The sequence below is a fragment of the Scyliorhinus torazame genome, chromosome 8 (assembly GCF_047496885.1).
Source record: "Scyliorhinus torazame isolate Kashiwa2021f chromosome 8, sScyTor2.1, whole genome shotgun sequence".
In the NCBI taxonomy this organism is placed as follows: domain Eukaryota; kingdom Metazoa; phylum Chordata; class Chondrichthyes; order Carcharhiniformes; family Scyliorhinidae; genus Scyliorhinus; species Scyliorhinus torazame.
Window position 1 is genome coordinate 103,764,567 of NC_092714.1, and position 13,064 is coordinate 103,777,630.

General features: G+C 47.5%; 1 protein-coding gene across 15 annotated transcripts in view; it reads right to left on the minus strand.

Annotated features, from left to right (window-relative positions):
• Positions 1-13,064, minus strand: part of dmd (dystrophin) — a 3,042,490-nt gene that overhangs the window by 848,891 nt on the left and 2,180,535 nt on the right. For all 15 annotated transcript variants that reach the window (XM_072513983.1, XM_072513987.1, XM_072513978.1 and 12 more), the window contains 2 exons: positions 12,567-12,711; positions 1,085-1,234 (listed from right to left, as the gene is read on the minus strand). In XM_072513983.1, the coding sequence (XP_072370084.1) occupies positions 1,085-1,234; positions 12,567-12,711 (295 nt within the window). The remainder of the gene's footprint in view (positions 1-1,084; positions 1,235-12,566; positions 12,712-13,064) is intronic.

Consider the following 13,064-nt stretch of genomic DNA (forward strand, 5'->3'; position numbering starts at 1 on the left):
CACCAACAAATATGTCTCTTAAACTGACCAATCAAAACAGTCCAGAAAGACAAAAGCTGACATATTATGATTACCTCCATTCAACATAGTTTGTCCTCCACTATCCTGACCACTAAATTAGGCAATTAATAAACCAGGGAGGAAAATTATTGTCTTACGTTGTCTCTATAACTGAAATAAGAATGAAGTCACCACTCCTACAGAGAGAAAGCACGAAACAAAAGGACAAGTAACAAATAAAATGAAACAGTATAGGGAATTCTGTCTTAATTTGTGGTAAGATAGGGCAGGATGGTAGCGCAGCAGTGAGCACTGGCTGAGGACCCGGATTCGACTCTGACGTTAGAACTGTCACCTACGATGGGCAGCACGATGGCACAGTGGTTAGCAATGCTGCCTTGCGGTGCAGTGGTCCCAGGTTTGATCCCAGCTCTAGGTCACTGTCCGTGTGGAGTTTGCATATTCATCCCGTGTCTGCCTGGGTCTCACACCCACAACCCAAAGATGTGCAGGTTAGGTGGATTGGCCACGCTAAATTGGCCCTTAATTGGAAAAGAAAATTATTGGGTACTCTAAATTTATATTAAAAAATGTTTTTTAAATTCGTGGTTATCCTCTTGCATATTAGTTGAGCAATCCTTTTATAGTGAGAAAAATGTGAGGGATTTTCAACACAGGTTTGAGATGCACAGCTAGAACAATGATAAACTCACGCAACATATGTCATGTGTGGCAGTTGTTTGAAAAGGTTAAAACAAAAGTTTTTCAAAATCTTTAAACAAAGGCTTCTGGTTGAATTCAATCAATAACCTGAGAATTAATACTTGTGGCTATTGCAGAATTTTAAATAGCATTAGCTTTATGTTCTGAAATTAAGCCAATGAGGAACACTAATTCATAACAACATGCTTCTGGCAATGGTATAGATTAAACAAACAGAATTCTCGAAAACAAACTGCAATAGAAAACATTGAGTTTTTAAATTCTATTCACTCCTCCGACATTGATTAATTAACTGAAACATTATCATCCCCACCACAGTATCCTATTCTCTAAAATGTAAGACTTTTACACATATTCATACCTTGGTCCAACGATGATTAGTTTGCAAGATCCCAGCTTCCAGTTTAAAGCGTTGTTCTGGAACCAGATATGTGCTTTTGAGCGCCACTCCTCCACTTTCATTTATATGTTTCAATTTAGCTTTCCGTAAAGGAAATCCAGCCAAGCGGAACTGAAAAATTTAAAAGAGGAAATGCATTTTCTATATGTGGATTATTATTGTCCCAAATTAAATTATGTCAGGTCATATACGTTTCAAAAAGGGCAACACTAGTGTTCAAGAAAAGATTAAAGATTAAACAACACTGTGGGCTGGAGTTTCCTCCAGGAATCCATTAGCTTTCAGCTGGTCCTACAAACCTGTTCAGAGGAAAGTGGGGCAGGAAGGACTAACACTGATTTCTTGTTGATAAAACTGAGAGCATAAATTTTTCTCGCCTCTCTCCAACACAATCTATAGTTCATCCACTATTTGTGTGTGACCAAGAAAATGGGTTGTGGTCACAATGGGGTTGGAACAGTGGCAAAAAGTTCTGCTCTAACCCATTTTGGGGGAAATCCCAGCGTTAAAGAAAATGTTACGCCTCCTCAATACACCAATTATGTTGCAGCTGTAGTTAAGTCATCAGAACTAACCATGGTTGAGATGGCAGATGAAGTAAACAGGTATTTTGCTTCAGTCTTCACTACAGAGGTGACAAGTAACATAGGAAGTATGTTAAGTAACATAACTCAGGAAAATTGGAAACACTGGGAAAATGGTACTCAGCAAATAGTTGGAGCTGCAGGCTGACAAATCCCTGAGTCGTGATGGACTTCATCTTCGTGTCTTAATAGAAGTGGCTAGTAAGATAGTTGACACAACAATTTTAATTTTCCAGAATTCCCTGTATTCGAGGAAGGTGCCACTAGATTGGAAAATAGCAAATATAACTCCTTTATTCAAAATTAATGGGAGAGTGTACCGGTTGCGGCGATGCGGAGCTAAGCCGCACAATTCGGCAGCTCCCGCTAGAACGGACGTTTGGGCTCTCCGGAGGAGCCCCAACGGAAATTTTTTGACTGATTCCCGTGTGGGAAGGTGAGAGCAAGGTCCCCCTTCCGTCGTGTGTGGAGGGGACCAGAAGTGGAGCGGCGGAAAAAAAGGCTTTGGAGCAGCGGCAGAAACGAGGGGGAAAAAACAAGATGGCGGAGGGCGGAGATCGAGCAGCATGGGGGCCGGACCAGCAGGAGTTTCTCAGGCGCTGCATGGAGGAGCTTAAAAAGGAGGTGCTGGCGCCAATGCTGATGGCGATCGAGGGGCTGAAGGAGACACAGAAGGCCCAGGAGGTAGAGCTCCGAGAGGTGAGGGACAAAACCAACGAGAACGAGGACGAGATCTTGGGCCTGGCGGTGAAGATGGAGGAGCACGAGGCGTTGCACAAGAGGTGGGCCGAGAGATTAGAGGTCCTGGAGAACAGGTCGAGGAGGAAGAATCTCCGGATTCTGGGTCTCCCCGAAGGGGTGGAGGGAGCTGATGCTGGGGCGTATGTGAGCACGATGCTCCATTCGCTGATGGGTGCGGAGGCCTCTCCGAGCCCCCTGGAGCTAGAAGGGGCTCACCGGGTCCTGGCGAGGAGACCCAAGGCCGGCGAGCCGCCCAGGGCGATAGTGGCGAGGTTCCATCGTTTCGCGGACAGAGAGAGTGTTCTGAGATGGGTCACGAGAGAGTGGAGCAGTAGATGGGAGAATGCGGTGATCCGAGTCTACCAGGACGGGAGCGCGGAGGTGGCAAAGAGGAGAGCTGGCTTCAACCGGGCCAAGGCGGTGCTGCATAAAAAGAGGGTGAGATTCGGAATGCTGCAGCCTGCGCGACTGTGGGTCACGTATCAGGATCAACACCACTATTTTGAAACGCCAGAAGAGGCTTGGAACTTTATGCAAACGAAAAAATTGGACTCGAACTGAGGGTATGTGGTTGTGGGGGAGATGTTGACTGTATACAGGGTTGTAAATATGGGTAAAGAATGTTTCACGGGTGGGACGATGGATGGGAATGGGGGAAGAGTTTTGATGGGGAGACTGTGAGAAATGTGGGCGCCGGTGCTGGAGGGAGGTGAGACCCGGGATGGGGGAATTGGGATAAGGCCGCAACAGGAGCTCCGCCACAGGGGGCGGGGCTGGCTCAGGAAAGCGTGGGCTTTTTCCCACGTTAGGGAGGGGCGGGAGGGGGGGGGGGGATGGAGGAGCACAAGGAGGGGGAGGGATTTCCACATGGGGGGGGGTCAACGGGAAGGCAGGGGAAGCCCGGGGGGGGGGGGGGGGGGGGGGGGGGGGGGGGGAGAAAATAGGGTTGCTGCTGCATTGGCCGAGGGGGAACTGAAAATGGAAGAGGTGCTCAGGGCGGGGGTTCCCCATCTGGGGGACTGGAGGGTGCGGGAAGCGTGGGCACAGGACTGGCCTAAAATAGGAGATGGCTAGTCGGCAGGAGGGATGTAGTCCCCCAATCCAGCTGATCCAACTCCCAATCCAGTGGCATGTGAGGGGCCTAAATGGGCCCGAGTGTTCGCGCACTTAAAGGGACTGAAGGCAGATGTGGTCATGCTTCAGGGGACACATCTGAAGGTGGCAGATCAGGTCAGGTTAAGAAAGGGATGGGTAGGGCAGGTATTCCATTCGGGGATGGATGCGAAGAATAGAGGGGCGGCAATACTGGTGGGGAAGCGGGTGTCGTTTGAGGCCAAGGACATAGTAGCGGACAATGGAGGTCGATACGTGATGGTGAGCAGTAGGATGCAGGGGACGTGGGTGGTATTGGTAAATGTATACACCCCGAACTGTGACGATGCTGGATTCATGAAGCGTATGTTGGGGCGTATTCCGGACCTGGAGGTAGGAAGCTTGATAATGGGTGGGGATTTCAACACGGTGTTGGACCCAGCACTGGATCGCTCCAGATCCAGGACTGGAAAGAGGCCGGCTGCGGCCAAGGTGCTTGGGGGGTTTATGGACCAGATGGGGGGAGTAGATCCGTGGAGATTTGCAGGCCTTTGGCCAGAGAATTTTCTTTTTTCTCCCATGTACACAAGGCCTACTCCCGGATAGATTTTTTTGTTCTGGGCAGGGCATTGATCCCTAAAGTGGAGGGACCGTAGTATTCGGCCATAGCCATTTCAGACCACGCACCGCACTGGGTGGAACTAGAGTTGGGGGAGGAGAGGGACCAACACCTGCTGTGGCGGTTGGATGTGGGACTGCTGGCAGACGAGGAAGTGTGCGGTAGGGTGCGGGGGTGTATTGAGAGGTATTTGGAGGCCAACGCCAATGGGGAGGTGCAGGTGGGAGTAGAATGGGAGGCGCTGAAGGCTGTGGTCAGGGGAGAGTTAATCTCCATCAGGGCTCATAGGGAGAAGAGAGAGGGCAGGGAAAGGGAGAGGTTAGTGGGGGAGATTTTAAGAATGGACAGGAGATATGCAGAGGCCCCTGATGAGGGACTACTCAGGGAGAGGCAAAGTCTCCAGACGGAGTTCGACCTGTTGACCACAGGGAAGGCACAGTGGAGGAAGGAACAGGGGGCGACGTACGAGTATGGGGAGAAGGCGAGCCGGATGCTGGCACATCAGCTCCGTAAGAGGATGGCAGTGAGGGAGATAGGTGGAGTCAATGACGGAAGGGGAACTACGGTGCGGAGTAAGTAAATGAGGCATTCAAGGCCTTCTATGAGGAGCTGTACAGATCCCAGTGGGAAAAGAGGGGATGCGACGATTCTTGGACCAACTGAGGTTCCTGAGGGTGGAGGAGCAGGAGGTGGCTGGTTTGGGGGCGCCAATTGGGTTGGAGGAGCTGATTAGAGGACTGGGGAGCATGCAGGCAGGGAAGGCCCCGGGACCGGATGGGTTCCCGGTGGAGTTCTATAGGAAGTATGTAGACCTGTTAGCCCCGTTGCTGGTGAGGACTTTCAATGAGGCAAGGGAGGGGGGGACCCTGCCCTCGACAATGTCGGCGGCGATGATCTCTTTGATCCTGAAGCGAGATAAGGACCCACTGCAATGTGGATCGTACAGGCCGATCTCGCTCCTCAACGTAGATGATAAATTGCTGGCAAAAGTGCTGGCTACGAGGATCGAGGACTGTGTCCCGGGGGTGATTCATGAGGACCAGACGGAATTTGTAAAGGGCAGGCAGCTAAAAACCAATGTGCGGAGGCTCCTAAATGTGATTATGATGCCATCGGTGGAGGGAGAGGCGGAGATAGTGGCAGCTATGGACGCGGAGAAGGCCTTTGACCGAGTAGAGTGGGAGTATCTCTGGGAAGTGTTGCGGAGGTTTGGGTTCGGGGGAGGGTTTATTAGCTGGGTTAAGCTCCTATATAGAGCCCCGGTGGCGAATGTGGTTACGAATCGGCGGAGGTCGGAGTACTTTCGGCTGTATCGAGGGACGAGGCAGGGGTGTACCCTGTCCCCCCTGTTGTTTGCATTAGCAATTGAACCTTTGGCCATGGCATTAAGGGAGTCCAGGAAATGGAGGGGGGTGGTCCGAGGGGGAGAGGAGCATCGAGTGTCGTTATACGCAGACGACCTGTTGCTTTATGTGGCGGATCCAGTGGAGGGGATGGCGAGGTCATGCAGATTCTAAGGGAGTTTGGGGACTTTTTGGGCTATAAGCTTAATGTAGGGAAAAGTGAGCTCTTTGTGGTGCATCCAGGGGACCAGGGAAGAGGGATAGATGACCTACCGTTGAGGAGGGCGGAAAGGAGCTTTCGATACTTGGAGATCCAGGTAGCTAGGAGCTGGGGGGCCCTGCACAAACTTAATTTGACGCGGCTGGTGGAGCAGATGGAGGAGGACTTCAAGCAATGGGACATGTTGTCACTCTCGCTGGCGGGCAGAGTACAGTCGATTGAAATGGTGGTCCTCCCGAGGTTTCTTTTTGTATTCCAGTGCCTTCCAATTGTGATCACCAAGGCTTTTTTTAAGAGGGTAGGCAGGAGCATTACGGGTTTCGTGTGGGCAAGCAAGACCCCGAGGGTAAGGAGGGGGTTTATGGAGCGTAGTAGGGACAGAGGAGGACTGGCTTTGCCGAATCTGGGTGGTTACTATTGGGCAGCCAACGTGGCGATGATCCGTAAGTGGGTGATGGAGGGAGAGGGGGCGGCATGGAAGTGGTTGGAGATGGCGTCCTGCAAAGGAACGAGCCTGGGGGCACTGGTGACGGCACCGCTGCCGCTCTCGCCAACAAGGTACATCACGAGTCCGGTGGTGGCGGCAACGCCAAAGATCTGGGGGCAGTGTAGACGACACAGGGGTTCGATGGGAGCCTCGGTGTGGTCCCCGATCAGAGATAACCATCGGTTTGTCCCAGGAAGGATGGACGGGGGGTTTCAGAGCTGGCATCGGGCAGGGATTGGAAGAATGGGAGACCTGTTCATTGATGGGACGTTTGCGAGCCTAGGGGCGCTGGATGAGAAGTTTGGGCTACCCCCGGGAAACGCGTTCAAGTACATGCAAGTGAGGGCGTTTGTGAGGCGGCAGGTGAGGGAATTTCCGCTGCTCCCGGCACAAGGGATTCAAGACAGGGTGATTTTGGGCGTATGGGTCGGAGAGAGCAAGGTGTCGGCGATATACCAGGAGATGAAAGAAGAGGGGGAGGCTTTGGTAGAGGAGCTGAAGGGTAAATGGGAGGAGGAGCTGGGGGAGGAGATTGAAGAGGGATGTGGGCTGATGCCCTGAGTAGGGTTAATTCTTCTTCCTCATGTGCCAGGCTTAGCCTGATACAGTTTAAGGTTATTCACAGAGCGCATATGACGGGGGCTAGACTGAGTCGATTCTTTGGGGTGGAGGACAGATGTGTGAGGTGCTCAGGAATCCCGGCGAACCATGCCCATATGTTCTGGTCGTGCCCGGCACTGGATGGGTTCTGGAGGGGTGTTGCGAGAACTATATCTAAGGTGGTGAAAGTCCAGGTCAAGCCAAGTTGGGGGCTAGCACTATTTGGAGTGGCGGACGAGCCGGGAGTGCAGGAGGCGAAAGAGGCCGGCATTCTGGCCTTTGCGTCCCTTGTAGCCCGGCGAAGGATCTTGTTAATGTGGAAAGATGCGAAACCCCCCAGTGTGGAAGCCTGGATAAATGACATGGCAGGGTTTATCAAGTTGGAGAGGATAAAGTTTGCCTTGAGAGGGTCTGCGCAGGGGTTCTCCAGGCGGTGGCAACCGTTCCTAGACTATCTCGCGGAGCGTTAGATGCAGTTCGGTCAGCAGCAGCAGCAACCCAGCGGGGGGGGGGGGGATCTCTTTTGGGGCGGGGGGAAGAAGGGTGGACGGGGAAGGTTTTTTTTCCTGGGGGCACTTGAGCAAGAAAATACATAAATGTTCAGGAAAGTTGATATGTGCGGGAGGAATCCAATGTACAAAGTTCTGTAATTTGTTGATTTGATATGTTTATGTCTTGCTATGCGACTTTTCTTTTTGTTACGGGGGGGGGGGTTTGTATGGTTGAAAATGTGGTTGAAAAATTCTTCATAAACATATTTTTAAAAAAAAGAATGGGAGACAGAAAGCAGGAAACTACAGGCCAGTTATCTTAACGTCTGCCAAAGGGAAAATGTTATTGTTAAAAATATTACGGCAAGACACTTAGAAAAACTCTCAGGCAGAATCAACATAGTTTTGTGAAAGGGAAATCACGTTCAACCAATTTATTGGAGTTCTTTGAAAGAGTCACATGTGCTGTGAATAAAGGGAAATCGGTGGATGTAAAATACTTAGATTTCCAGAAGGCAATTGATAAGGTGCCACATCAAAGGTTATAGCAAAAAATAAATCTTTATGGTGTAGGGGTTAACATATTGGAATGGATAGAAGATTGGCTAGCTAACAGGAAACAGAGGATATCCATAAATGTGTTTTTTTTTGGTTGGTGAGATGTATGAGTAGTGTGCTACAAGGATCAATGCTGTGGCCTGAACTATTTATATCCATATAAATGATTTGGTACTCAAGGAATGATTGCTAAATTTGCTGATGATACAAAGATAGTTTGGAAAGTAAATTGTGACGAACACATGAGGAGGCTACGACAAGACATCGATAGATTAAGCAAGTGGGCAAAGATATGGGGCGGGATTCTCTGTTGCCCGACGCCAATACCATAATCGGCGTTCAGGCAGGGAATAGATTCCGACGACGGAATTGAGGCCAGTGCCGTTTTGACACCAGTTTGAGAGTCTCCGCCTCCTTTAAAATGATGTAATGCGCGCTGCGAACAGTCGCAATATCGTTGATGGCTCATTAGCCGGCCCACTCGGCGATGCTTCGCCCCTGCTGGCCCGAGTTCCCAACGGCGCGGGACACGTGTCCTGTGGACTCTGTCCAGCAGCGCCACACTCGGCCAAGATCCGTGCCGCTGGCCGGGGGGGGGGGAGGCTTCTGCGAGAGACGGGAGGACTGGCGGGGGTGGCCGGGGGTGGGCTGTGGGGTCGTGGATGGAGGATTGGGTCCGCGCACAGCCGGCGCCATGTTGCACAGCGCGACCACTGCAGTTCGACAGCCGTCCGCATGCGCAGCCCAGGACCTGGCCATTCTCTGGTGGGAGTGGCAGGAGTTTTGGTCAGCGCTGGTGTTAGCCCCTCACCAGTACCGGTGCCGATTTGTTTCATGTAAACCTCCTGCGGGTTCTCCGTTCGGGCCGGCACTTAGTCGCAGGAACGAAGAAGCCTGCCCCGATAAATGGAGGATAATGGCAAAAAATGTGGAATTGTCCATTTTGACAGGAAGAATAATAAACAGGCATATTATCTAAATGGTGAAAGAGGGTGTCATGATCGCCACCGTGTTGGTTCATCTATGTAGCAGAGCACCCAACACGACAGAGGGACCTTGGTGTCATGGGTCACCTAGTACAAGAATCACAAAAGGCTCGTATGCAGGTACAGCAAGTAATTAGGAAAACTAATTGAATGTTACAATTTATTACGAGGAGAATTGAATACAAAGGTAGAAAGGTTATGCTTCAATTATACAGGACAGTGATGTGGCCACATCTGAAGTATTTTGTATAGTATTGGTCTACTCATTTAATTAATGATGCAAATACATGAGAAGCAGTTCAGAGAAGGTTTACTAAACTCATGCCAGGAAATGGTGGGCTGTCTTATGAGGAAAGGTTGGACAGGCTAGGCTTGTATCTGTTGGAGCCTAGAAGAGTAAGAGGCAACTTGATTGAAACATATAAGATCCTGAGGGGTCTTGACAGGGTCGATGTGGAAAGGATGTTTCCTCTTTTGGTGAAATCTAAGACAGAGACGAGAATAATTTTTTGTCTCTCAGAGGAAGGAAAGTCTTAGGAACCCCCTTCCCTAAAAGGCAATGGAAGCAGAGTGTTCCAATGGTTTCAAGGCAGAAGTACATAGATTCTTGATAAATAGGGGAATGAAAGGTAATCCAAGATTGGTGGGAGATTACTGTCAAATCATCCATTACTAATTGAATGGCAGAGCAGACCTGAAGACTGAATGATCTTCTCCTGGTCCTAACTTGTATGTTTGTACTGAACATTAATTATCATACGAGATAGTCTTCTGATGTTTTTACTTTATTGACTTCAGGACCTTCCCTTGTTCTATTTTTCATTTTGTTCTCATACCCATAGTAAACACCTCAATTGGATTGAATCAATATAACATGATGAGTTCATGAACCAGAAGAAATGCCTAATACAACAAAAATGTAATAACAAAATCAAATGCACATTCACAACAAACTGAAGTGGTTACATTTTTATGTGGCACATCCAAGACATAAACTATTCTTTTGTGAAGAGATTGTTACAAATCTGTTATTTTTCAACATGCACAGCAGGTATGGCAGTATAAGTATCTTGGATATGAGATTTTAGGATCTTGAATGATGTTCTTATTATTTCAGGCTGGCCAACTTACTATCAGCTTAGTGATGCAATGATCGTAGCAAACTTGTTTGCATTTAGCTAAGAATTGAAAATACATTATCGAAACTTTAAGGTGACGACAATTCTCTAAGTAAATGGTTTACCTTTCAATGTGTGAGAATGTTTGAAATCATTCCATAGCTAAGTTTGCACTGGGTGGCCCTGAAGAAGGAGCACCGTCCAACCTCTAGAGGCCTTCCGTGAATGGTGGGCAACACAGGATTGCAGTGCATGCAATATGATGTAAATTGATGTGTATTTCTATAATGCTGGGTGCCACATTACAGGAAGGATGTTAACGCATTGGAAAAAGTGAAGACGAGGTTTTCAAGAATGGTTTCAGGGATGAGAAACTTCAGTTATGAGGATAGAGTAGAGAGGTTGGACTGTTCTCCTCGGAGAGAAGAAGGCTGAGAGGAAATTTGATAGAGATGTTCAAAACCATGAGGGGTCTGGACAGAGTAGATAGGGAAAAACTGTCCCTGCTCGTAAAAGGATCAAGAACGAAAAGACCCAGATATCAAGTGAATTGCAAAAGGAGCGACTGTGAAACTGTTTCACACAACGAGTGGTTCAGGTCTGGAATGCACTGCCTAAAGGTGTGGTAGAAGCAGCTTCAATCACAGTATTCAAGAAGGAATTCGATGATTACTTGAATAGAAACAATGTGCAGGAGTACAGGGAAGAGGCGGGGAATGGCACTTAGTCGGGATGGTCATTTGCCAGTGCAGACACGATGGGCCAAATGTGATAAATAATATCATGATTCTACAAATTTCCTTTATTTTGTAATCAAGAAAAAGACTTCAAAGAGACTGGTAAATTACGCCAGATGTAACTCTTCAGCCTGAATTTTCACTGAGACGGAAGAGCTAGGCGCTTTAGTCCAAATGGCATTGGAGCTCCAATTCTGGAATTGCCACTTCCGAACCCAGCACCCACAATTTTCACCCAGATTGTGTGTGGGAAAGAAAGGGGGCAGGTTGTACTTTGCACATCCTGTGAGGCTGCTCATAGAACCATTTTCCATTACTGGGATTTGTCGTGTTGGGTGCTCTGCTACATAGTCGAACCAACACGGTTGCGGATGGTACAACTCAGTTATATTGCTAACAATAACAACATCTGTAAACTGGTTACTGTGGTTCGCTCATTACCCTCTAACCTGTGGACCTAGCCCTAACACTATCTAGGAGAAGCACTCAGCACATGGTGAATGTCTGAGTGGCTTGCTGTGAGCTCTGTGCCCTGAGCTGTCTCCTGCTGGAATGAGTGGGAAGTGTTGTGTTCCCCGTCTTATAGTGTTTATGCTCTTGCGTGTGATTGGCTGTGATGTTGTGTGTGTATTGATTGGTCCGTTGATCTGTCCATCAGTGTGTATGTATGTTTGCACCATGATGTTTATCTGAATATCATGACAGGATTTCCATAACATGACTTGTAGGCTTTTGACATTTGAGGAGAAGGTCGAAAGCTGCGCACGTTATTTGGAGAGGTAAGGTGTCCTCCTGGACAGGCAGCGTGCCCTTTTGAGAGGCAAGGTAGCCCTTTTGGAGAGGTCAGATGCTGTTGGGAGTGGTCAGGTAGCACTTTGAAATTATTAAGAGTAGGCGTGAAGGTACGTGAAAAGTGGATAAGCTCTGTGGCACTATCAAGCTGTCAAGCCATTTCAATCCCCAGGTTTAAATCCAAAGATTTGGGACAATTTCTCCTGAATTGGGTTTGCGGAGTCGGGAATTTACCCACCTCGAGAGCAAAAGATTCAGCCCTTGTTGAATTTTGTGTTTTTCCCAGATTTTGGTATCATGTGGCTTTACATGGAAACACTTTTAATTCTTTTCTCCTCATATCAGCAGTGCCAAAGAAATTCATCAAATTAAAAATCAATTTTTATAAAGAAAATGTTCATATTAGCCACATACATTCAAATGCAGAAATATTCTTCAAAAATATACAACAATGTTAACAGAATTTTTCACACTTATAAAGAACTTTGCGAGTGTTTTGCATTGCTCATCCAATTATCTCATATTATCCCTCCTCATGCTATTTATAGCTATACAGATATCACAGGTCTTCCAGTACCTTTCCCAACTGGCTAGGCTTCTGTGTGGGCCGACAAAGAGCAAATATAAGCAGTTTGTGTCACCACAGGGGAGCAGAATCATGTCCTTTGATGCTTACATACTTGAGTTTTCTAGCTGAGGATCAATGCATTGTGATCAGAAATAGGATCCTTAATTGCCTTTGAACAAGGGCATATTTGCCTTGCTCAGATCCAGTCGCAGCATGGTGCAGGTGATCAAATTTGGATCCTTCTTGAATGGTGCTGTTCAATGTCATGTTTCTGACTACTGATATTCTATAACCCACTGGACCTTTGCTGGAAATATGATTGATTTTATAATTTTATTCTTAATAATGCATAATTTTAAAGGCTTTCATACACTTTTGTAATGTGAGGAGTGCTTTTCAAAGGAATTTTCTAATAATGCACATGTAAATTTACAGTGAACAGATTGAATGAGAATTATTTTGACACTACAGGAAATATAGGTTCATTTTCGCAAACAGGTCTGTTACCTTGACTGTCTCCAGCAAATCTCTTAGCTGCTGCTCATTTCCAGGATCAGGTTCTATTCCCACAATGCTCTCTGTTTCTTCCAACCAACAGAGATATTCATTCAAATCTTCCTGTAATTCTGAAATATTCTTCTCCTCCTCTGACCTGTCATGGGTACAATAATGAAGATTACTCACATGTATGCTATTTGGGAATTACGACTGTCTGCAATTACATTTCTATAGTCAGTCCTTCAGTCTCTATTTGCACTGCTGGAAAATTTACTACATTTTTATAAAGTCAGATAAACCAACCATCATGGATGGGCCTTTGCTAAACACTGAGGACAAATCACAAAGCAAAAAACATTTATACAACAGTAGTTATTTTGGTTATTGTTGACGTAATTTACTACAGTGCTTTCTCACTTTGCCAGGAACGAGTATATCACATGAATATATACAACAAACTACGTCTTGCTGACTTTGTATTTTGCATTTTCTGATGTCAGAATTGCC